This window comes from Buteo buteo, chromosome 1, assembly GCF_964188355.1.
Source record: "Buteo buteo chromosome 1, bButBut1.hap1.1, whole genome shotgun sequence".
Classification (NCBI taxonomy): Eukaryota; Metazoa; Chordata; class Aves; order Accipitriformes; family Accipitridae; genus Buteo; species Buteo buteo.
In genome coordinates this window covers 50,947,299-50,973,365 of record NC_134171.1, presented here as the reverse complement: position 1 = coordinate 50,973,365, position 26,067 = coordinate 50,947,299, and the positions used below count along the sequence as shown (strand labels likewise).

Sequence of the window (26,067 nt, the reverse complement as noted above, 5' to 3'; positions counted from 1 at the left end):
GCCTGACATTTGAGAGCAGCTCACACCTGCACTCAGAGGATAAGCAGATCAGGGAATACCACAGAATCCGGTATCTCAATCTCTAGCTGAGGAGGTCACAACTGAAAAAAATATTTTGACCTTTCGGTGGAGGAATTCTCAATCCATATGCTATGTAAAAGCAGCAAGGGATGGGTGGGAAAGTAAAAAAGAAAAATAAGGACACTGACAAACATGAAAACTTGGAATAAGAAATCACATAACGAAGGGGGAGTTATTTTCCAGCACATTTGTTTTATTGTCATTTTCCTGATAGTCACCTGAGCATTAGGGAAGTCCAAGCTGATTAAGCACTTAACTGTTGCTTAATACTTCTCTGGCTGTTACGGTCATGATAAAGCCTTTATCAAGAACATTTTATGTTTTGACACCCAATATGAACTCCAAAGGAGAAAGGGAAAATGCTGGCATTTCCTACTTGGCATTTTTCAGTCAAAGCAATCCTGTGCATTCTTCAGTTCCTGGTGAACTTTCCTCAAGCAGGAAGGGCAGTGTCCAAAGACATGCACACAGCAAACTATTCAGGCCAGGAATTGGTCCCTAGCCTCTAAATGTAGGAGTGGAGGAAGTCATTAAGCACTGTAAGGTGGATGAATTGACAGCCATGTCTAGACTTGGATTTAGAGGTTAGCTTGAGTTCAAAACCCTGGTCAAGATGAAACAATTGCATTTTGGAATGTGTTAAGCTGGTGGAGCTACACACTAGCCTTTCTCCTTAAGGATTTTCTTCTCTTGTTGCCTACCCTGACTTTAATAAACAGTTGCAGGAGCTAACCTGGGTGCTCTTCCCAAATATTTGCTCAGCTAAAATCTTTGTTCCTCCCCCTAGGCCAGTATGGCACACAGTAGAAAAATGGCCATTTTTCTCTTGAGTGTACGTGTCCAGCCTGAAAACCTAAAGGGTACATACTATCCCTGGCATTTTCACCTTTACTTTACTGTTGCAAGCGTAGATCAAACTCTCCTCTATTTACCTGAGCCAGTCTTCCCTTTGCAGGGAGACAGACTTACACTGCTCCATCTCCACCTCCACATGGGTTTTGCATGGAAGCAGCTATTTAGCTGTAAAATTGCACCCTTTGGGGCAGTAGTAAAGTAGGTAAGAAGGTAATACAAAGCTTTTGTTACAGCAATGGCTTTAGACACAATCAGAACCCTTTTAAATAATCAGATTAATAGGAAATGACTTCATCTCCAGGCTTGCCAGCAAGGTCTTCAGCAATCCTAGCACAAGCCCTTAACCATGCTGCTGACTAGTCACTGGATCACACTGTTTTGCCAGCAGAGAAAGAATTTCAACACTGCCTCAATAAAGGCATTTGTATAAATCCAATTACAGGATTATGAGAAGAAAATAGTTTAGCCACTGGAAAAAAAAAACAAGGGGGGCAATGGTAGCTGTGCTAGTAGTAACTCTCAGGTGTTCAGTCAAACAGAAAGGAATCTATGTACAGTAGGGCCTTATGGCTCTAATCAGGGATGTTGGTCTTCTATCAGGCACACTCAAGGGAAAGTGTTTCTGGCTCCAGCATTAATAGTATAAACAAGTTTTCCAGCCTCAGTTTTGTTGGTCACGTACAGTTCCTCTCTAAGCCATCAAGCTGATTAACATTCAAGGGCCAAAAGCACGTTGCAATCTCTATTTACCATGAGAAAACTGCCAAGGGTCTGTATGAAGGCCTTTTATAGGGAAGATGTCTATCCAAAAGGGTATGGGACATTTTCCAAACATTGGTGGAAAGATGATGAAAACTTGCTTTTTATTCAAGTGCCACTGGCACCCAGTAACTTGAACAACTGGTCTTAGAATTTGTTCACAGTGACTTCTAATTCTCTCCCGCATTTCACCTCAGCCAAATTTTCTGTGGCATTGCACCTGACTTCACCACAAGTAAGAGTCCATCCCCACATATGCCCCACTTACCTATTGTCCTTCTGCACCACAATTTTATCTCCATCTTCAATCAGGTTCTTCTGCTCTGTCACACCATAGCTTTCCCTGCAGATCTATACAAAACCAGAAAACTGATTTTACCAGAAGTACCTTTCAGGCCATATGCCTGCAGAAAGATAAAGTTCTCTTTCACAGTTGATGACTGGCATGTGAAGGGTGGGCCACAGAAAAGGGTATATGCAGAACATTTTTTCTCTGCTCCAAATGCCATGCATGCTTCACCACCTTCCATCATATACATTTGTAGGACTGCTATTAAGTCTAAATGCAAACTCAGAAAAGAAAAAAGTTATTCTTTTAGGTAAATTTCCTGTGAAAAAAACCAAGAGATTGATAACTAAAAAGCCATATTTAACTAAGCCCACATGCTCTGGCAATAAAAAGGACTCCCTTTTTTATAACAGAAGCTCAGTAGGTTAATTCATCCACTCTCACTCCAAGATGGCAAGACCACAGACAGCATCCTGCCTTTGCCTGGCATAGGATGGCACCAGTACAAACATATATTCTGTACATACAAAATTGGTCATGTGGAAAAATGCAAAAGCACCAATTTTCAAGCTGCCATACACAAAAGAGGCTCAGATTTTGACATGCAAGATGAGCTATTAATTTCAAGGTTTGAGATTTCAATTATTTATTAATTTCAAAGTTTTGGCAGATATATATGTATGTCTTTATATATTATCCAGTACATAGTGCAAGAAAGAGAGAGTAAGAATGCCTTTTTGTGTGAAAAGATAATTTGGAGAAAAATCTCTTGTGTTACTTCAAAGGTATTCTTTTTTACACAGTCTGCATTATCATCATTATGGCTTCGTTACCTCATCCTGAATTGCAGCTCTGACCTGCATGAGACACAGTCAGACCCAGGTCTGACTCAGTCCAGAAGTAAGTTTGATCTAAGAGACTTTATGTGCTCTCATTTATGAAATAAGAAATGGACAACACTCTCCTAGCTCAGCAAGTATTTTCTTCACAATGTGTAGCAGACTTTCCTGCTACTGTGATTTTACCCCAGGCAGGCCCTGGACAGAGAGTCAAGAACCCAGATCAAGCTTAGGATGAACGCATCGCTCACAACCTATTAGAGCATCAGGACTTTAGAGGAAAGACATTGAAACATGGAAGCCCTTACCCTGCCCCAGTCAGAGGAAAACATAGCTTGGAGAACAATGATGACGTATCTCTTTGTGAAGTTCTAAACATTTGCACAAGTTGAGAGATGTACCTGATATTCCAATGTACATCAAGATCGAACTCTTAATTTCAGGGAATCTCCGCTGTGTAACAGAAACTGCTGCATCTAGATTACTAGCTAGAAAAAAATTCTTTTACTGCCATAGTAGCACAGGAGAGCTGACTACCTCAGCGTTTCCTACCAATAGCCTCCAGCATTTTGTTTCTAAGAAAGTCTGACCAAGTACACTCGCTATAAATTTTTAAGTCAAGAAGTATTAATATTATGACAGCAAGGAAAATTCTGAATTATGTTAGCATTTCAAGAATTGACCTAGTGATGTCAAAACCTAACTTCCATATTCAAGGAATTAGGAATCTACTTCTCACTGTCTAGTGTGAGAAGTTGCCCACTGGCATTTAAGTCACACGCCACAGCAACAAGAAGGCTATTTTGAAAACCACTCTGCTTAATCTACTTATCAGTTATCAAGACCACATACAAAAGAACAAAGGAGTTGACAGCAAAGAATTTTAACATTTTAACATCAACATTTAGCTTTAACATGGGGTATGTGCTACAGGCATAGTTTGGAATAAACCGTTAATACATATGAATAAGTAGATGGGCTTCAACTGTACCATAACAATCACAGAGTTGGTATGTTACATGTGACTTACTGTAAAATTCAAGCAGAATGTCTCCTCTACATCTTCGCCAGGGTAATCTAAAAGTTGCTGAAGACTCCTACATAACAGATAGGGAAAGAAATGAGAAAAAAAAAAAAATCAGAGATTCAAAAACCCATACATCTAAAGGGGAAAAGAAATTCAGCAGAATTAAACAGCATCATACATCTGGGTAATAGGATTTGAAGAGAGAGAATCTCTAAGTCGCCTGAAGGGGTAAGAAAGAAATACACCTCAAATAAAGAGATGCTTTGGTAGAAGCAGGATAAATGCCAGTCCACACATTATAGTCCATGCCCTATAGTGCCCCTTAATGATCCTGGCCTTAGAATAGAATTACATTTCTAGTTCTTAAGGACTGCTAGATATTTATGCCACCACAGACCACACAAAGGTCTGAGGAATTGGAGGAAGAGAGGGTCCTTGATTATATCTGTATCCCCATCATGTAGAAAATACTCTTCTCCTATTCCTCAAAATCCTGCTGCTGTCCTCCTGGCAATTTACCTCATTATTCTTAAATACAGCTGTTGCTTTGTGCAGATAAATCAGACAGCAACTCACAAGAAAAAAGAGAAGACAACAGTCAGACAGTGGAATCATAACCTCTCAGTGTCAGAAGGAACCAATATCCCCATGCAGTTAGGCAGAAATTATTCAATATGCCATTTAGAAAAAGTCGTTCCTTCACTCCATTCAACTTCCTTCTTTCTGGCATGGGAGCAGGTCAGAGTTACGCTGGTTCAGGGATGGGACAGTTCACATCCTACACACAGTTCCCATCCTGGGCTACATCATGAGACATGCAGCAGATCTGCTTGCTAACGCAAGCCTGGCTTCAGGGGAAAGGCTGAGGCTAGGACCTGGGCTCATGCTTGCAATCACAGAGTGGAGGGACAGGCCCCCACCCCTGTTTTCAAAGGAGTATGGTAGGTATCTTTTGGCTGTGTTGATATCCAGTTTATGGGCACTGAGAAGGTGGGTACAGAGATTAGGGGCTAAGCAGATGGATCTGGTAGTCTGTGGGAGAGGAGAAGTCTTACATAAAATTCACCACTGGCTTATGTACTTTGCTAGGATCACAGCCCCCCAAATTAATGAATCACTCAAAAGGATCAGGAGGTGTTTTATTGAACAGGTTTTACCCAGTTTGGCATGTCTTGTTCTCAGTTGGATGGTCTCCCTTCCCAGAAAGGCTGCAAATTTTGGTTTTCATACCTTCCTTCTGTAGGGGATAGCTCCTTCAAATCCTCTAGGCAGGGTTTCACGTTCAAGAGTTTTTTGTACAGAGCCAAGGGAAAGTGAAGGTCTACTACTGTGAAGTTGTATATTGCAAGACCGCATATGATGCCAATCAAGTGAAACCAGTTGTGTTCTACAAAACACTGCAAAACCACACAGCAAAATCCTAATGAGACACACTGTCACTGGTGCAATGCACAATACCCCTTCCCCCATGCACTGTAAGCCAGCTCCTGCTTTTCCGACTGGGACAAAATCAGAGAGGTCCCATCAGGTCCCAGTTTGGATGTGAATTCCTTGCTGGAGTGTGGCACAGAAATGAAGATTCAGAAAGCAAGCCCTATTACTTTTGTTAGCCATGATTAACTGTGGAAACAGCAACAGCTGCTTTCCACCTTATCCGCCTTTTATTTCCTTTTTACATACCTCTGCATTTAGACATTAACAAAGCTTGATGTTTGCTGTCTATATACTGCAAGAAAATGTGTTAACAATTCTCTCCCTATCACTCATCTGATTTTCTATTAAAAGCATATGCATAACCACAGTGCCACCCAAGCAAATATACCAACATAGGTGTTGGTATACTGGCCTTCATTCCTTCGCATATTTACACTCACACTGGTATGTCAGTCACAGACTGGCTGCCTATATTTGTTAAATGTTGTAAATACATGACTCATTTTCAGTGCTTACACTGTCATTATTCTTAGTGTCAAAAGACTTGTTTTTATAGCATTAACATGAGGAGTAATTGCTCTGTAATACTGTTTACAAGTTACCAAAAGTACCATGTAATTTCCTTCCTTGTAAAATGTAATTAATAAATTAAAAAGAACCCCATCAAGGCAGCTACACCTTAAGGGAAGACTGACAACATCATTTCCCATCTGGCTACCTAGGATGGGATAAGAATAAGCAGAAAGAGCCAACTCCTTAACAGGCACAATCATCACCATTCTACTAAAGTTAATAGACCTATACTAATTTACACTGACTGAAAATAGAGGTCACATTGTATCGTGGGTGGAAAATGAGAGGAAGATCATTTCTTTCCCATAATTTGCCACTAACCTGCTTGTCAAATGCAGCATATTATTTCAATCTGTATGTATAGAGGGCAAGGGCTTACCGTGTCTGAAAACCACAGCAGGTTTGACTCTGGGTAGTAAGTGAACATGCCATAGATGGGGTTGAGGAGTTCTTTTAACAACAGGAGGAAAAATTCCTTTGTCACTCCTCCAGCATCAACAGCTTCCTCACCATCAAAGATGACCTGTAGAAAAAGCAGGTCAGTAACAAGGATGCAGAGGTGAGACTGAGTGAATCAGACATCTTTCTAATTGGGAGCCACGCAAAGCAATTTGTCTAACATACCCAAACTCACTACAACCCATAAGCCTGTTTCAGTGCTCTGCTTGCAAGGAGGGAAAGGTAACAGGGGATATCAACAGGCAAATCTGGTATTTTGAAAATGTTTAACTCCTTATGCAAATCATAAATAACCACCTGTCCTCCCAACGACCAAAGCAGCAACATGACAGCAGCTGCCGAATTTTGTAGCAACCTCTCAGAGATAAAACATGTCCTATTGTAAATGGCCTGTTCTTGCAGAAGAGCAAAACAGAGGCTGCATAATATCATAGAAATGTTTCCTCCCCTGCCCCTTATACAGTAGACACACCAGGAAAAGAGAGTAAATCCCCTGGTTGCCTTCTTGTAAACTATCCACTGCCAGAACACTCCAGGAGTTGGAGAGGAGAAAGAGTCAACCCTAGCATTGATTAGACCAAGAGTCCCTGTGTGCTATACCTATGGAGAAGCCACTGTACGCTGGTAAAGCAGTAATGTGAATGGCTGAAAGGCTGCAGAAATGTCAGCTGGATGAGAGGGTGCTAAAGGTGTGGGGAAAACTTACCTTAAGAGGCTTTTTCAAATCAATGTCTGAATGGATGCTCAACTCCCTTAAAGCATCACCAACTAAGTTACTCCTGCGAACATGAAGTACCAGGAAAGGGCTTCTGGCCAGCAGAGGCTCCAGGGTGAGAAGCATGAAGACATTCTGCAAATTTGCACCATTTATTGCAACCTGTAAATAAAAGAGGGGTGAAAAACAGCCACTGCTCAGCTCTTTTCTTCCTATGGAAGGAAAACAGTTAACAACTATATGTCTGGTGTTCCTTTCTTCCTTAATCTTTTTGTTTGGTTTCCACAGGGTACAAGGATTACATGCTCCCTCTGTACAACTGTGTGTGCCTGTATGCCCACCTGTCGCCCCGGACTTCCCACACCCATATCCACTCACCAAATTTGAGCAACAGAGAGCTCAAATTCCTGCATTATTTTTTTTTTTACATTAGGCAGGTGGGTGGGGAAAAGAGGCCTTATTCATGCTCTTACTGAGTCAAGAAACTCAGTGTGGACACACCCTGGTAAGAGTCAGAGCGTCCACAAGGGAGAGCAGTGTTACAAACATACCAAGCGAGGAGCCAGTTGACAACTGCACCTGGCAAGGCACCAGCGAATCCATTGCATACAATTCAAAACTCTCATCTACGTGGATTTTCTGGAGTTGGGTAAGGCACAAAGTCCACTCAAAGCTTTGACAGCATGTAGTATATTCATTCTCATGCACTGTCCACAGTAAATGGCAAATTCACATTTGTAAATTCAGTTTAAAAGTCATTTAAACCTGAGACAGAAATCCACTGGGAACCAGGCTTCCTCCATTCCAGCACTCACAGAAGTACTGGTTTCTTTGGCCTCTGAGTGGTTGTCTTCATAAAGATCCTATCTCTTAGGGCAACAAAACCTTTACCAGCCTGCTGTCCCTGCCAAGATAAGGTAGATACCCTCCTCCCAGCAGTGCACTGCTCACAAACTGGGCAGCTAAAAGTGTACTCAAGAGGGTGACAAAATGAAAGCAGGAGAAGGTGACTCCAGCTTCTGAGTGTAGGCTGAGCCTCCTCTGCCTTGCTGCAAGGCTATGTGTTCAAGGAGCCACAGAAAAGCTAAGAGATGGATATTAGATGGCACCAGCACCATGGCCATGAGTAACTGTGATGACAGTTTTCCACCCTTGAAGGAACCTGACAACCAACGACCTCAGCAAACTCATTTCACAGAGGATGGGACTAGTCCCAGACCCCAGCTGCACTGGACAAGGGATCAGTGCCCAATGCTTTGCCTCTCTCAGGAGCCACCTGCATGAGCAATGCATGGCTCTGGGAGGTTTACATTGGCACAGAGGCCAGCTGTCCTTGTCACAGCCTGGCTGTGAGCTGGCTTGGCTGCCACCTACAGGGTAAGGGTGCTGGAGCTGAACACCTGCTGTGAACATGCTCCTGGAGAGCCTCGGGTCTGTGCCCCTCACTGCAAATGGGTGGGTGAGCTGCTGACAACAGCTGCTGTTTGCAACCACGAACAGCGTCAGGAGTTGGTCTTCAACCCTCACTTCTGACAACCACTCCTCCTGCACCAGGCAGAAACGTGAAAAAAGGTGCCCACTTACTTGAAAGCTTGTCTACTTTTCCAGCCTTATAGCTCCTCTAACTGAGGCCTCATCTTACTTCTTATCCTTGGACTATCATAAATACATAAGTATTCCTTCCTGACCTTCCCTACACAGTTTAGATTTCCACCACATGCGCATCTGGCAGTTCTGATGTTACCAAACATTTTGAAGTGAAAGATGCCAAGCACAGCCTCTGCAATATCCAGGGCAAAGAGGTTCTCTAGCTACTCTGCTCTCCCGTATCATGGAAACAATAAAGTGCTGCACACGCTAACTCCCAGTGAACACCTCTCTTTGCAAGCACCAATGCAAAAGGCAGAGAAAAAGAAATGGGACAGGAAAATTGGGAGAGAGAAGGATTACCTGCATCTGTAGTTCTGCATCTGTCTGTAACATCTTGGTCTTAGCCTGAGCATCAAAGATGAAAGGATAAGAACAGAGTGTCACAGCATCCTGCAAGAAAGGCAGGCAAATTGGTTCCTATCTACAGCTTCCATAGCACTTCTTTTAAGTAAAAGTCATGAAAACCAATTTTCTTACCTGCATGATAGATGGTCTTACTTTCTGTGAAGGAAAAACAAAAAATATGAAAACCTTTTACTCTTTTGATTTTGTGTCTTGTATTTTTTTGGACAGAATAGTTCAAAGGTGATCCAAAGAAAATTTTTCTCATCTGGGACAACCCAGTTTTTTCCCCTCAAAAAAAAAAAAAAAACCACACATGGGAACTTCCTTCTCAAGTGTGCTCATTTGAAAATGCACAAGTCTAATTCAAAACTTGAACATCAAACATTGCTAAGAGGACTAACTGGCACAGAAGCCTGTGTTAGCCTGCCACAGGTGAAACTTTCTCTTATGAAGAAAAACAAGAAAACTACCCACAAGGCAGAGACCATACAAAACAACAGGAGAGACCATAAGGCCACAACATGACAATATAAGACCACTCTTGCAATGCAAATTATTCCTTTCGTCAGCCATATTGATACATTTTTAACTATTTTTAACTATCACTGTTACATAAATTTGAGTCAGTATTTTATTGTTCTGCACATTTTTAACTATCACTGTTACATAAATTTGAGTCAGTATTTTATTGTTCTGCTCACTAAAAGTAAGCACAGAGCAGCACTATTTAAATGATGGAAAGCAGGGGATGGGGGACACGGCACACACAACATTTAGAAAGTCCATGAAAACACACACAAAAATTCTTGCTACAGTCAGGTTTTACTCTTGCAGCATCCATTGGTGGATATTTTTTTGTGTTTTCTCACACTTAGGATTCCTTTCCTTGCTGTAATTACATAATGTCACTGGGTTCCTACACAGCATATTCCAGCCCTCAGTTTAGTTATCTCCTTTCTTACAGATGGGAAAGTGAGGCATAAAAGAGGTGAAGGGTCTTACCCAAGATCACCCAGCAGGTTACTGGAAGAGCCAGGAATAGAACCCACATCTCTTGAGTCTTGGTTCAGTCCCCTAGCCAGAACGCCACACTGCCTCCTCTTACAGAGCAACATTTTAAGATCACTGGCTACATTATTCACAATACCTGCCTAAACAGCAGAAGTAAAGGGTAAAAATTATAATTTTAGAATACAGAATTTGGCCCCTGAGGTCTTGATTACATTAAAAGGATCCAGTCACTGAATTAATCCCCTCGTGCAAGGATTGAATGAAATTCACATGAATAATCACATAGATTGTTGCAAGTGTTAGTTAAATATTGTTAGCTCAAGCTCTTCTGACAGCCTTATTTTAAGTCAACTTTGTCAAGCCAGCAAGTACCCAAATCTGACAGACTTAACATATAGATGCTCCTATACTGAATACATTACACACTCATTAAGGATATTAAAAATAGAGATCTACAACCAGAGAGACAAACATGGACAGCTATTTCATGACTATACACAAAACCTCTTACCATTCCAGCCTGATGTAAGAACCACATGAGATAATCCTCCTGAATGTCCACCAAGCTGGAAATCTCAGGGATATAAAACTTATCATATTCTACGTGTTTAACCTTCTGATTTACCTAGAGAAGAAAACAGATGGGTTTTAGATATGGGTATATTCAGCATTTTTCTTAGAACGCACAAGTTTGCTTTCATAAAATCAATTAGAGCAGCTTGCAACAACAGGACCCAGAAAGTCTTGCAAAAACACATGGTCCCTTATATATTAATATGAACCAAGAAGAATCAAGATAAACCTCTTTCTGACTTATTTTAGCTCCCTCTCCTCCTCACTCAGACTATCCAGCACCAACACAGTGGGAGCAGAAAACAAGGGACAGGTATTTGTGATGCCACAGCGCACGCAGTCCGGTGGCTCAGCAGCAGCATTCTTTAGAGTAATTTTTTCCTAATGTTTGAGACAGGACTGAACAATCTTCAAGTACCTTGAATTCAGGAAAACCACTAACATCTTCCCCATGTGGTGTCTTGGTGGACAATGACACTGCTTACAAGCCAGGGCCATGACCACTCTGCCCCTGCCAAGTGGCAAAGGGCAGACAAGACCGAATCATCTTGAGCCAACACACACCGAGGCCTTCTTCTTACCTTGTGGAGTTTCTCCAGAAGTCTGAGAGCAGCTGTAATGTAGCTACTGAACAGGACTGGGATCAACAGTGTCTTTCTTCCACTGAGGAGGTAAACCACTGCGCCTTTATAGAGGTCCACTAGCCTGAGGAAATATCTAGGGCACACTTGAGACCACCAGTTATCTGGAAAGCAGGGGAACATCAATATAAATCCTGAATTAAAGGCCAGAGTAACCCCTACATAAGGGGCTACAGCTGAAAATATGGCAACACGCCTAAAGATTGTTTAAAAAAACTTCCCTATACCTGTCCTAAGCGTAACAACAGGGAAGTGCGAAGAGTCAGCTCCATACCAGAAATTACAAATCTCTTCCCTTTCCACTCTCATACAACCACCCCAGTCATTACCCAGCCCTAATCCCTAATCAGTGGGAGAGCCTGAATTCAAGGATTTACAACCTTCAATTCAAGACACTGTTTCAAGTATCTTGTATTCAAGACACTGTGATCTTGTGGGCAAACCATTGTCTCTCATGAGTGATAAGAAAGCAGTTGCCTGGGCAATTCTCCGTAGTACCACATACTTTTCTAGCAGGTGTCAAAGCGTGTCTCCTGGCATGTCTGCACTAAAGGTCTGAGCTCCCCCTCTTTAGAAAGGCTGATTTCTTTCTTGCCAAGGAAGGGTAACCCTTACCTCTCCTCTGAAGGGACCCTGACTATTAGCTTCTTTGCTAGAACCAATTCACCTGCAAAGTAGGAGGTGGAGCCTGGGAAAACATCACATCAGCTGTTAGAAACAAACACCAATTTATCCTCTCAAGTGTCAGCACAACAATAGATTCTGGCAGGCAAAAGTATGAGAATCCTTTACATTTCTGTATGCTAACAATCACAGTGGACTACTCTGAGTAGACGAGGAAACTTGGTTCCAAGCCTCTTTGAATAAAATAAATAAATCACTAAACCTCAAAATAAATTTCACTGGAGGTCTGAATGTGTTACATAGCATTTTAGATGATAATATGAGATTTAGTATAAGACAACCTTAAGAAACAAAGAAAACAAGAAAAGTAACAGCTCAGCAAACATGAGCAACAATCATTAAGCAGCATATGTTCTGCCTAGCTTAAAAGGAGCTCATAGGAAATAGTATCAGCAGAAATGAGAAGATTCAGAACTGGGAGAAGAGCTGGGGTGTTCAGCTTGGTCACGGACCAGCCAACAGGTTTTTCTGCACCTTATACAGGAAAAAGTAACTTCATACTATATTTAGTACATTCTTTTATTTACCTTATACAGAACGAATGTTCTAATGTGGACAATATTTTAAGATAATAAGATCATTTAATCTTCATGATATACAAAATCTATGTTCACACAGAAGCATGCAAATTTATCTGGAACTGAGTCTATGAACATAGTTAAACTAGATAAGGTAAATTAAATTAACCTCCCTAGTAAACATTCTTTGAAATGATATTTTACTTCTAAATTAAAACAATTCTTAACCTGAATTTTCTTTCTCATTTATTATCCACACCACCATAAAATTTATGGTTTATATTATTGTAACTAACTTCCCATATCTTACCTGCATGGCACATTCTTCATTTCTTCATAGTTTATGTTTAAAATTCAAATTTTATGTTTATAATTCTTTTACATGGGAACATAGGTTTTGGGGGGAGGATTCCTTGAGTCCTTTTGGTTCCCAGATGCTTTTTAGAGGCAACTGCTTCATAACAACACTATATCATAAATAATACCCAATTATCATTGCAGCCATTGTAACAGAATAGAAAAATTAAACCAACACAAAAAAATGACTGAAAAACCTGAAGTTAACACTTTGTGTCCCAGCTGGATACTGAGAGTAATATGCATCTTAAATGCCAGCCTCTTACCAAGAACTTTGCTGGGGTTGGTATCTAGGCGCAGAATAGCCATTGCGAGAGGAAGCGTTAACGTGATATAATACTTGGAGTCTTGGAAGGGTGGGAATTCAGGGAGAATCAGATAGATCCTCATTGCCTCGACATCTGGAGGTGAGCTGGACAGCTGAGGAATCAAAAAACTTTCAAAGCTCTTCAGTATCTAGAGAAAAACAAGACAAAAGAAGACAACTTATCCTGGGTGATACAGCACCTACAACGCAGATGATGCGTAAGAACTGATGAAATAGAGCACACTCAGAATGGGTGGACTTAACAGCTTTTGCTGATGATCTCTTAAAAACACCCCATAGGACAGGACTAAACTCCGATTCTTCCAAAATGCATAAACGTTTGGATAGGTTTTTCCAGGGCTGGCTAAAGGTTAGTTAACCCCTCTCATTAATGTTACACCCCTGTTTTAAAAGTCAAATCCAGAGTAAAAAAAAAAAAAAGCTATAAAAATTATAGCTAAAAAATGGCATGGGGAACATACACGATTTTATCCCACAGCTCTGCACTCATGAAAGAAATCCTCTGAGTTAGAATAAATTATACAACCATAAAGTAGTCAACTCCTGACAGGCAATAAGTAGTTATTATTTACAAGTATAACATACACAGAACTAATTTCAGAAGCCATTTCAAATATTAAATGCCATGAGATAGAACTTTTTTAAAAACAAGTCTTAGAGACACATTCTGAGAAGGTGAAAATCAGCCCAGGTCAATGGAGAAGTATCCATTGATACCATGAAGGATCTGGCCTGCAGATCTGCAATACAACCCTTCCCCCAAAAAGCTGCTATTACCTGCATATTACAGAGGGACAAAGCCTTTATTTCCCCTCTGAATACCCAAAACCCCAGAAGTGCAATACCTGCTCTAGGAGAATGGAGTGCTGAGAGTTCATCAGCTTCTCAAACAGCACTCTGGTGGAGTTCAGATCAATCCCTGGGATCTTTGGACTCGTTTTAAAATGTTCATCGATTCTTTAAAAAAATCGCAGACAAACAGGCATGAGTTTAAGGAAGAGACACCATTACCTGTGTATTGGCATGGCCTGAGAGCAAGCAATGGGGAAATGTCCTCTAGGGAATTAGTCAGACTAGAAACAAAGCAGAAGTTGGAATCTTCTTGCTAAAGACAAGATGGCCAACTGTCCCTTCTGAACTTCTCTGGGCCTTGGTGAGGGTTGGGATTCTTGCAGAGAAACACTTTATCGAAGTCTTTGATTCCCCAGGACTCCTTTACTGACTTAAGAGCCTGTCTAGACAGGCCAGACTGCTTAAAAAACTATAAAATATGTATCTATCATATGTATCAGGATCCTCTGCATTGTCTCCACATACACTACTCTTATAGCAAAACTGTTTAATCACACCCAGTAAGAAAGGAAAGGCTGATGCATAAGAAGACATTGACTGCTATACAAGGTGACATCAGATGAGGATTTTCGAAAGAAAATAAGGGAAGATATTCAGAGTAGCTTTTTGGCAATTCCAGTCTCCAATTTTCTAAAACTAAACAACAACCACAGCCAAAACACAGCACAGCTGAGAACAGTCTTCACAAAGTCTTTAGTTGTAACGAACATGTGCTGTCCTTTCTGCTGTGCTTGAACGGCTGTAATTTACTCAGGCTACCTGTGTAAGAGGGATAATGGAAGGCAAGCCTGTGGAAGACAACAGTTTGACAGACCTAGCAACACTGAATGTCCAGTCCAGCAGGTAAGTTACCTAGTCCAGCGTCTAGAGCATGATCCGCATCTGTAGCAGAGGCTCTCAGCACCATTGTATTGTCCGCAGTAAAGCTGCACATAAAACCTTGCACTTGCTAGTAAAAAAAGGTCATGGTCATTGGTATAACTCCACTGACCTCAAGGATTTCCCAAGTTTGTCACTACTCATCTGAGACTGTGCTGTATTAGACACTCTGAAGGAAAAGGTAGCTACTGAAGATGGGATTCATTTCTCAGTTTGCTGGTGTGACTACAACAACACGAGAAGCTAAACATAGCCTCCTGTAGTAGAATGGCTATTTCCATAACAGCACAGGCACCAGCCTGGAAATAGCTCCTCAGAGTCACGCTGTAGTACAGAGCACTTCAGGCTGTCATGTGCAGAAGTAGTATTGAAGCGTGCCCAGTCACACAGCCATGGAAAAGCTGCTTTTCCATCTAACCCTGTGTACCACAATGCTGTATTGCAAACAGGCCTATATGGCATTAGGACACTGGATGGATATACTAGGGTATTTCTATCACCGTGACATAAGGCTTCACATATAAAGGTACATGGTTAAACACAGCCTCACTTCAGTGTATGGTGGCTTCCAATTTTATCATTCATTTGGTCAAAGATTTTCTGTAAAAGTTAAGTCCTGCACTAGCCAGGACATTACTAAAGTGGAAGGAGAACTGCATTGGGGTGATGAAGTCATAAACTCCACTCATTTCCACACTCAAAGGAGACGTGGGACTATTTACAGTGACTCAACAACTCAACAAGTGTTTTAAACCAACATGACACAACTCTCCTGATGCAGTAACATGCTGCCTTGTCACAACTCTAGAGAAGAAACCATTGGACAAGCAGAAAAATGCAAGAATAATGAGTAAATTATTTTCGAGTTACTCTTGGAAAATATTACTCAAAGATTACTCAGAGTAACTAAGTTTTTCTTCACCTAGTTACAGGTCATTTACTCATCACATCACCATAAAAAATTTCTCCTCCTCTTCATCTTATGCTGTTACCTCCCCAACATTTACAGACACAGCCAACACAATCCTTCCCAACCCACAGCCTTTGACTCAGCTATGCATATTGCATCCTTGTCACCACCTATGGTTGGTTACACCCATTTGAAATTCCTGCTTTTATAAGCAGGAGCACAAAACCTTCCACAACCAACTGATGTCACCTAAAAGGAAAGTGCTTCCATGCTGCCCCAGATGCATTTTTCACGAGCAGCCTCTGTTGAAGCATACCTCCACACATAGCAGCCTCCACCAGCTAGCTCAGCTGGGTAAAAGACTATTCAGATACCTAGCATCACTCATTTCCCTTAATGTTGTATTCCTGTCCTTCTCTTTTAAAGATGTTGATATTCATTTCATAGGGAAAAATAACAGTTGTGACAACTCCAAGGAATCTGTGCTGCTTACAGTACACTCACCATGCACTTTCTTAGACCATTTGCCTTCCTTACCCAGCTCTGACCACCCACCTCTTTAGTGGACACTCTCTGCCCCCGTCTCCTGTCTGATCAGAAAAATCAAATCCCACTGCAGCAGTGAGTGAAGTAAAGGGATTCCAGTCTGCCTCAAGGGAAAGCCACACTTCTGTAAGTTTGCCACTTACTTCTTCTCCAGGAAGCTTCCATTCCAGCAAGCAGCTGAGGACAGTATCTGAACAACATTACTGTTTGCAGCAGGAAGACAAAAGAAAATAGAGATAGAGGTTATGAAGAGATGTCCCAGCAAATCTCTTCAGCTCTCTTCCCTTCCTTCTATGGGGAACAATGTCAGGATCACCCCTTAGAGGCATAGAGGGTAAGCGGTTCATTCAGGATCATGTAACATCCCTCTTTGAAAGGAGGGATGTTAGCAGTGCCTCCTTTCCACCTATTCTGCCATTCTCATGGCAGGCACACAGGGGAAGGAATTTAATCAGTCTGTTCACAAGTTCTTGCTGCTTTTCAAGAACTCTAAGCACACAATGAAGGACAACTTTAAAATGCATTTCCCACCCTCCATTTGCAATGTTCTGAGGCAGCCTCAAATTCCTCTGGTTTTGCTCAGAAGCTCTAACCTGGCAGCCTTGTGACTGGCAGCTGTCCTCCCCTTGGAAATGACCAAGAACCACACTTGAAAAGGCTGCTAAATTTCAAGTGAAAGCATGGCACGGAAGCCAATAGAATTATTTAAATAAAACTTTCAACAAAAGGCTTGTCCAGTGCCACAATACCTACTTGACAGAATTAGAACTGTTCTTTTCTAAAAGCTTTTGCCTCCAGACATCTATAGTTTCATCATTTATTAAACAGGTGTAACGTGTTTCATTTATGGTCCGGAAATCATCAGCAGGCAAGGAATTCTGTGAGAAGATACAGATTTCAACAAAGACAAGGCTTGTAAAACAATTCCTTCTTATCCATATCTGTTTTCTATATATAACTGATAGCTTTCTTAGTGCGGTCTCTGAACAGGTTTGGTTAGGAAGCTGTGGCATTACTAAGAAGTTCAAAAGGACAGGCATGGAAAAGTACGGAAAAAACCAAATCATCGTCAAATACATTTTTAAAAGAGGAAAAGAAAAAAACAAAATACTGTTTCCTTAAATGTATCAAAGCCCTCATAAATATTGCCATATATAACTACAGGCTTAATACATTTATTCTAGACTTATTTCCACGCCTCAGAAGTGTATGTCAAGCAATTCTTGAAAGAAATAGGAAGACAGAAGCAGAAAAAACAATTCAGTATTCAGCCCTCCATCCAGCACGTCTTGACAAAACCCGAGCATATGTTGTCCATGGCCCTACACTCTAACTACTTGGACCCCCGTGTCTCGGGAGGAAAGCAGCCCCTCGCTTCCAATCTGCAAAGGAGATTGGACTCCTCTCCCTGCTGATCAAACTGAAATCAGTGTCTTCGCAATGGCTCGTTGACGTGCCTCTCAAGGAAGGCAACTTTCAGCCACTCCTAAAAAGTTGTAAATCCCTGTAACAACTGTCATTGTTGGTAAGGTCTGGAAGGCAGAACTGACTCCAAAGCAACACTTCATTTTCAGGAGATATTACCAAAACCAAAAGATGCATTGTGAAGGCTGGGACAGGGGAGCAGCCTTGAGAAGATATTTCATTTGTTTTACCTCATATTTGGAGCAAAGCACAAATGTTTGGTCTCCTCCAGAGAAGATATGTTTAACAATATGATATTTACAGGCATCTGTTGAAGAAAAAGACATGGTTGTGTTAGAGATTGATGAATGCAAGTTCCTACCATGCATTTTCCCCCACATTTGCATTGCCAGTTTCTCAGGCTTTACACTACAAGGAGCACCTGGATCCCTTGAAGGCCAGGCTGAAATCCGTTGGAACTCAAGCACTGCAGCACTTCCTTGAGAGATATACAGGGCCTGGCAGGAGGGAAAACTTGTAATTTTTAAACTGTAATGGGGGTTTTAAAGTGAAACCAAAGCCCTTGGAAATCAGTATTAGTACAGCTTCATGAAGGCTCAAGATCGCCAAGTGTTGAGCTCTGCCATAAAAAGAGAAAAGGAGAGGGCACACATTAACAGAGAGAGCAAAAGGTGACCCAGTAATTTCCACAGTGCATTTGGGACAGGAGGATGGGTTTCTTTTGCCATTTCAAGAACTTTCGCAGAACAAAGTCAAGATGTCTTTAGACAGCCATGGGTGAAATGAAATTATTTATGTCCATTTGCGACTCCAAATCATGCATAGTACGTACCAGGTTTCCCTGAGAGTTGCCCATTGTGAGCTGCCCAGTGACCCTTGACAGGAGAGGGACACTTAACATTGCAAGTGTGCCCCGTTCCCAGCTGGCCTCTTGTTCCACAGCCAAATGCATAGATCATTCCTGAAGAAGGCACAAAGGCTAAAGTGTGATGTCTGTAACAGAGACGTGTACAAAGTTCAGGCCTTGTTTAACAATTCAAAGAAAAAACAAACAAACGCAGCCTAAAACTTATTCTCGGTTCCCCTAAGCCAGAAGCTGGTGCAAAGCAGCATCCTTACACGAGCGCCAGTGCTCAGGTTTTGCCACCTGATGGCACCAGTTTATGGGATTGAGCTCTTTAGGTGGAAGTGACAAAGAGCAGCTTGTGCCAGCTTTGGGCTGGTATCAGGCTTACAGACAGAATTAGCTTAGTCATTTGCTAAGCCTGTACATACCAAAAGGCAACAACACAGCACCAACGTTACTAACTCTCTTTTCATGAAAGAGGCTGGAAACTTGTGACCAAAGGGGCTGCTGCTCCGAAGTCTTGCTGAATTATTAAGATGGAAATGTAACTTTTACCAGGTTATAGCACAAGGAACAATCCCAATTAAAAAACAACCTCCTTTAGAGAGCCTTAAAATAGTCATGCGAAGTAAAATTTAAATTAGCTTAGTTTTGACATGTAGGATGCAGAAGCAAGACTATTCCCCCTGTTTACAAGACTCGGTGTCAGCATTAGCCTCCACCAAAGAAAATTTCTGACTGCACACAGGACTCACCTGCCGCATGCAATCTGGGATACTTCACTGCCCATTAGCTCAAGAACTCTTCGGGGGTTCACTTCATCATTCATGGAGTCATGTCCCAGTTGCCCACAGGAACCTGCACCGAACGTGAACACCCCTCCACTCTGTTAGCAAATCAAACAGCATATTCTCCATTTAGGGACCCATAACCCAGCAGTATCTTTCTGACTCCAGTTTCAGCACAAGCCCAAGCTTAGGCAGAGATGGCTGGGGATTTCCAAAGGATTCAGAAAAGAAACCAGGGTTCTGCTAATGCAGCTTCCAAATAGCTACCTTGCCACCCATCAGACTAACAGAATTAACTTTAGGTATGTCTGTATTAGACAAGCTTCCTCCCACCATCACCAGATGAGTCCGAAATCCCAGCAGGTTTAAACGTGGCTGAATAGCACCCATTTCCACAATAGTTTACACTCGTATCTGTCAGCTGCTGATCAAAAAGATTGTGACCTTTTTCTTTGAAAAAGAGCTTCTACAGAACTAATCTTCTACAATGGTGTTTTTCCCACAGGAACCCCAAAGCCAGCTGTTTAATTCATTTTATAGTGGAAAACACTGTGGCACCAAACAAGGATGCAACACCTAGGAAGTGGCAGAGGCAAGAACTGAGCAGTGATCTTTCAAATCCTAGCCCTGTCCTCTGTCCACTAAACTATACACCCCTTGGAAACAGCAGGTTTGGAATTGAAAACCTCTTGTAAATGCTGTGAGTGACTGCTAATGTTTCATTTAAACACCCATTCATTTTGACTTGCATTTTATTCTGATGCACAATATCACTCTCTTTATCTTCCAACAAAACGCTATTTTCCCCCCTTTGGATGTATGTTTGTTAATTTTTTTGTTCAAAGCTAATTTCTTTGAGCGATTCACCTGAGTTTTACTATTTATTGTCATGGATTACTAACATCTTCATCTTCAAAAACACCAATGGATCATGCCAGCAATGAATCTCAGAATAAATTATATTAAGACTATACTTTCCATTTGGTTTCTTTTACTGGAGTTGGATGGAATATGGTAAGTCAATCTGTTCTTTTCTACCATTACCCAGGAAACTCCTGTGAAACCATCAGGCAGGCGAGACAGCAGGCAGGGTTCCCAGGTTAGCATCTTTACCTTTGTCAGAACTGCTGTGTGTTCCTCTCCACAGCTGATGTAAACAACCTTCTGAGACCGCAACAGCTTCACATGACAAGGGGATTCTCGGTCTGCATTGAAGACAGAAAATAAAGGAGCTGTTTCATAAACACAAACTTATATGTCTGAGAAAGCCACTGGCAGTCTGATTTCAGATGTGGTCTATGTGTACAATGGAAGCTTTAACAACTGTGGGGAAAAAAAACAAGTCCTTGAGTACTTCACTGCTGCTTTCCCCCTCCAATTGTTAAAAGATTTGTCCTGGCTCAAAAAAAATTGTCCAGAGCAAGAATACAAGTATTGAGAATCTTGTATAAACTCAACATGCACTTGCAGTTTGGGAGGTATGGTGAGTGCAGTCTAGCCCACCTTCAGCTTCATGCTCTATTCCAGACTCCTCACTGATGACTGCAAACATTTGTTTCCAAAACCTTGCTTAGACCTTTTCCATACAGAACAATCCTAACACATGGGAGACACTAGCACAACACACATGACAAACTGAATCCCAACGTGTATTTAAATGCCTAGCCTTCCTTCTGTTGTCATTCTTTAAGAAGATCCTCCTATTTGCAAAGGCTAATCACTGCCAACTGTTAAATGATGCTTTTCTCCTTCACTCTGACGTTCTAATCATTAAAAGTGGGTCTCCCGAGGATGAATACACTAAGCAAAGTTACATGTTTTACTGATGTAAAAATAAAATAAAACCTAAGCATTTCAAGGAGCAGTAGGCACCCCAAACCAGTTAGATATTAAGGGGAGCAGCTGCTTACTTCATACCAACAAAAAATCAGGTTCCTACCTATAGAAGTTGTCCATTTTTTAAGACTCTCACCCAAGGATTTGACAGGTGCTTTTTTCTGGGTAGTGAAAGGAAAATGGTCACATTTTCATGGAATTAGAAATGAGAGCAGATTTTTCATTTACTTTGTTCTGTATTTTAGCACTCTGATCTTTATTTTAACAGGAATTACACTTCTTATCTCTACAGCATAACTGTTTAAATAACAGTGCTGCAGAATACTCATGTTTGTAGACTTTGCTGTTCATGTTCACCAAGTATAATTCACACAGTCTTCCCATGACTCACTTACCATAAATATCATGTATTTACTACAGTGTCATGCATTAAGGGCTAAGAAGAGTATGATCCCTGCCCAACACAGCCCCACAAGCAGATGCTCCTTACATGTTCATTTAAGATTAGCCCCATGTCAAAGCAAGCCTCTCATATATAAACTGTAGCTTTGTTGAAATTAGAAGCATTTATCTGCCAGTCTACATGGAAAGAACATGGCTGCTATTATACTAGATCAGCTCTAGCTTGCATACAGTACAAGAAAATAGACCTGGAGTATTTTTGAGAGAACAAAAGATATGTTACAAGTCTTATGATTGTGTTTCATATTTCTAAAAGGGTAAAGCAAGATGAAATGACGCATACAACATATGAGCCTCCTTTGCTAAACCACAGGCTGGTTTTGAGTAATTGATTTAAATACGTTTCAGTTGGTAGGCTGGGTTGTCAAAGTGCATCATTCTATTATAGATACACAAAAGGTGAGGTAACACTTTTCTCTTGCAAAATACAGTGTTTATATGCTACGACATTATGCAACATAACGTTTACAAATACATACATCTCATGTACTCACCCATGCAAAATAAATTATCCGTGCATGCTAGGTATCACATCCACACTCAGTAACTTGCCTAGATACTTAGAGATACTCAGGAACTATGCAGAAAATGATGAAGTGGTTGATTTGAAGGTCCAATGAAAATCTTTCATTTGCTTTTGCAAAAAGTTAAGAATGTGTTAACAACAAGCAGAGGAGATCTGGGCTTTTCAGACTAGTGGTAATGTCATATCCACTCTTCAGCCTCATTTATAAACCTATCTTCAAGTCTGTTGATGGCTAGGCTTCACTGAACACGGCCACCTGAAAAAAACTACCATTGGCCCTGTGTGTCTGGAAAATTGTACAACAAAGTAGACAACATTTTACAATACTGAGATATTCTCTGCTGCCATCATTCTGTAGCATACAGATGCTCACCAGTCAAAAGTTTGCTGGCAAACAAGGGGATGAGGTCAGCCTGCTGTTCTGCAGGGACAGCCTTTGCTCCACACCATGGGCACATATGGACACATGGACAAAGCATTTTTGAGAAGAGGAAGAAAGAATATGAGCACTTCCTTCAATGCCTGCATGCTGACACATTTGAAAGATCTTTTCTTTTGACCTTCCACACTTCCACTAACAACCACAAGGGGAAAAAAAGTGTTTCTGTTCCTACTAAGTATGAAAAGCCTGTAGAGTCCATCAGAGACTGTTCCTCTGCCCTCTCCTCCCAAGAGGAGTTGCTGAGGGTTACATATCCGCTCAGTAAAAACATACTGTCAATGCAAAAAGAGACACTAGGCCAAAAAAGTCCATCCTTCTTTCATCTAGGAGCATAAATTTAATACCTCGTTCATCACTTAGTCCCAGCTGTCCTGAGCTGTTCTTTCCCCAGCCAAACACAGCTCCTGAGAGAGAGAGGGCAAAACTGTGGGCTCCACCTGCAGCAACCTGAGCCAAAGGGATCCCATCAAGAGACTTGACACGTTGTGGACTGGCTTGGGAGGGACATTCTTTGCCCAAGCCCAGCTGACCATAACTGTTCTGCCCCCATGTGAAGAACTGGCCATCTGAAACAAGGAAAGAAAGAGAACAGTGAGTAAAAGCTGGTCAACAGAAAAGCAAGTTTGTCAAAATGAACAAGAATGGGTGCTGAGGGCTTTGCTCTCACCAAAGCCTTATGATGGAAAAATCAAGGAAGATATTCTTTGCTAAAATAAAGTCCCGGTCTGAAGTCACCAGGAAAATAAACAGACATGAAACTAAGTGCAAAATACAACATCAGACTGCTGTAACTTAAACAGCGTAACGAAGAATGGTCCACGTGTTGCATACAGACAACTAATAGCCAAGGATAATTTCAACACAAAGAAATTAATCACACACGTTTTTCTACATCAAGATGGAAAGCTTTTAAGTGTTCCTGCCATCATTCACCAGTGAGACAGTGGGTGGCCTGTGTGTAACATTTTCCTTCTTGACACTATTGGCAAAGCTCTTCTTCAATATTCATGGTACCTGATCCATTTCATAGCTTCCCATTTGTCCTGAAAGCAGTCGGGACAGGGACATCCTAGGTTTATTATGCAGAAATATGCAATCTTGGACACTGTGCAAAATAACAGCACAAATCTTGGTAATAAATAATGGAAGTTACAGTACCTGCTGCCAAAGCCAGGCAATGCCAATTTCCACAGGAGACCTGCAGTATTGTCTGTTGGTTCAATTTCTTTATCAACCTGAAGAAGATGACACTGTTTTAGAATAAATGTCCACAAATGCAGTATCACCTTAGGTCGAAATGATGATTTCCATTCAGATATTCGTTCCACATATACATGTAACCTATGGTTTTGAGACTGAGGAACGGAGTCTTAAAGGTGATACAGATCCATACATAACATGCAAATCTGTGGAGACCTTTCAACACTTGACTACTAACTCCAACTACGTTTCCTGCTATAATGCTGAATCCAGCCACCTGGAAATGGTGAAAATAGTTGGTTCTTGGTGTCTCTCTCAATATTCTTTTTCAAGCATCGACATTTTTCATGCTGTCAGAGGCCTAGCAGTTCCTATGAGTTACAGCACCAAAACCTCTTCAGTGCTTTGTACAGAGAATAGCATGTCAAAGGTTCAAGTTATTTCACAAAAATGTTATTTTTAAATGGCGCTATCACATTGACATGTGAGCCTGTCCTCTTATATCGGAGCCACCTGCAAGTTAAGGACTGTCTTCCTACAGAGCCCTTCAGCTCAAACTTTAATGTTTTGTGACTGAAACTCTTCCTTTAAATATTGTTTCAACAATGACAGCCACCCTACACAGACGTACCAAACTTTTGCTCTGCACTGGATCTGCAGTGGCAGGTCAAATAAGAGACAGACTACATCTGTTATTATTGTAGCATGAAACAACATGAAGTACAAAGGGACCAGTTATCTTTATTATGGTAATAAGCTGAGACCTATCATCTCTGAACTGCTTTGGATGGAGGACTCTTGGTGTCTGCCACTGGCCTCTCCCACTGCCACCATCTACATGTCCTTGCACTTAACCCTATTAGTGCTCTGACATGGGTAAGCTGCATTAAATAAGTAAGTTAAGAAAACTGACCACTACCCTAAAGTTTCTGAGCAACATTCACTATTCAGAATTGTAGTAGGCCGGTTTAGTAGCTTTGCTGCTAACGGGCAACACTGCAAAACAGTTTCAGAGCTGAAGTGCCAGTTCACGCAGCCATGTATTTTTTCCTTGTTCTTGAAATGTATCTTCTATCTCAGAGGACTTCCTAGGAACTGGAATAGAGACAGGTATCACACACAGCATTTCTGGTTTTGGGTCCTCCCTCGTGCACCTCCTTGCTCCGTACAAAACACAGTGGCATTTTTCATTGAGGAAGTCGAGCACGCTCCTATTCTCTTTTCCATGCCCCAAGCACCCATGGGCAGAAGGCCCATCCTGCCCAAACCTCCTGAGGACTTGTCTGAGTCCCAGGGGGGCTCAGGGAGCACCAGTACAGTATGGAAATGGAGGAGGAATCACCCTTACATCCTTACATGAGAAGTGCTTGATTACTGCCCCTCCAAGAGAAAGCAACACTCCCACCAACTCCAGCCTGGAAGGGGAGCAACCCTTGATGCATCACCTCCAAGAAGGTGCCTTAAGAAAACCTGAACCTGTTAAAAATTTACCTTGGTACTGTCACTGCGTCTTCTATAGTGGTGAGGCCCAACTGCCCATCACTGCCGGCACCCCAGGAGAAGAGCTGGCCCTGGTCACTGAGCGCCACACTGTGAGACTCTCCGCAGGCCACATGCACGATGTGCTGCCCGGCCAGGGCTCCAATTTGCTCTGAGGAAAACAGAAAGCCTCTCCGGTCACAGGATTCATCTCATAGTGACATGCAGACATCAGGTCTGGGCAAATCTGTATGCAAAGCCATTCGGATGGGTGCACTGATCCCCAGTCTAGTTTGAAAACACTTCCTACAAGAGGAAAGCACCAGGTTTTACTGCAACCATGTAGCTGCTGAGCTCTTCTGAAAGCCTGATCTGCAAATCATAGGAGAAAGGCAGGTACATGCCCCCAAGCACAATGATGGTCTACACACAGACAGCCTCTCAGATACAGGGAAACCTATCAGGTTATTTAGGAACAACCAGACTTCCCAGACTTGAGGTTTTCTCACTCAGTTTTGATGTGGGGATCAGCAGGACCCAGAAGTTGGCAGAACCTGTAAAACCCATTTGACCTTCCACAGCTCTCATGCCCAATGAAGACGAATCATCCACAAAGCTAATCAACCCATCAGCCCCTTGCTTTATTGCTTGATGCATGAAAGCGTATGTGGTATGACATCCCCTGTGCTAAGCCTGGAACAGGTTTGAACCTATCAACCTATTACTGCCACTGTCAG

At 41.7% G+C, this 26,067-nt stretch overlaps 1 protein-coding gene across 7 annotated transcripts in view; it reads right to left on the bottom strand.

The window, feature by feature from the left end:
- The window catches only part of LOC142032143 (putative E3 ubiquitin-protein ligase HERC3), a 50,117-nt gene that overhangs the window by 6,109 nt on the left and 17,941 nt on the right, over positions 1-26,067 (bottom strand). For 4 of the 7 annotated variants that reach the window (XM_075030376.1, XM_075030403.1, XM_075030384.1 and 1 more), the window contains exons 3-22: positions 25,343-25,502; positions 23,810-23,886; positions 22,996-23,217; positions 20,499-20,590; positions 19,353-19,483; positions 18,583-18,743; positions 17,981-18,057; positions 17,079-17,203; positions 16,469-16,528; positions 13,984-14,095; positions 13,077-13,266; positions 11,192-11,355; positions 10,549-10,662; positions 9,159-9,182; positions 8,982-9,071; positions 7,023-7,193; positions 6,237-6,380; positions 5,081-5,247; positions 3,854-3,920; positions 1,964-2,046 (exon numbers count right to left, since the gene is read on the bottom strand). In XM_075030376.1, the coding sequence (XP_074886477.1) occupies positions 1,964-2,046; positions 3,854-3,920; positions 5,081-5,247; positions 6,237-6,380; positions 7,023-7,193; positions 8,982-9,071; positions 9,159-9,182; positions 10,549-10,662; positions 11,192-11,355; positions 13,077-13,266; positions 13,984-14,095; positions 16,469-16,528; positions 17,079-17,203; positions 17,981-18,057; positions 18,583-18,743; positions 19,353-19,483; positions 20,499-20,590; positions 22,996-23,217; positions 23,810-23,886; positions 25,343-25,502 (2,431 nt within the window). Of the gene's footprint in view, positions 1-1,963; positions 2,047-3,853; positions 3,921-5,080; positions 5,248-6,236; positions 6,381-7,022; positions 7,194-8,981; positions 9,072-9,158; positions 9,183-10,028; positions 10,178-10,548; positions 10,663-11,191; positions 11,356-13,076; positions 13,267-13,983; positions 14,096-16,468; positions 16,529-17,078; positions 17,204-17,980; positions 18,058-18,582; positions 18,744-19,352; positions 19,484-20,498; positions 20,591-21,324; positions 21,383-22,995; positions 23,218-23,809; positions 23,887-25,342; positions 25,503-26,067 lie in introns of those variants that run through there. The other 3 variants (XM_075030412.1, XR_012650758.1, XR_012650766.1) reach the window with 3 other exon arrangements.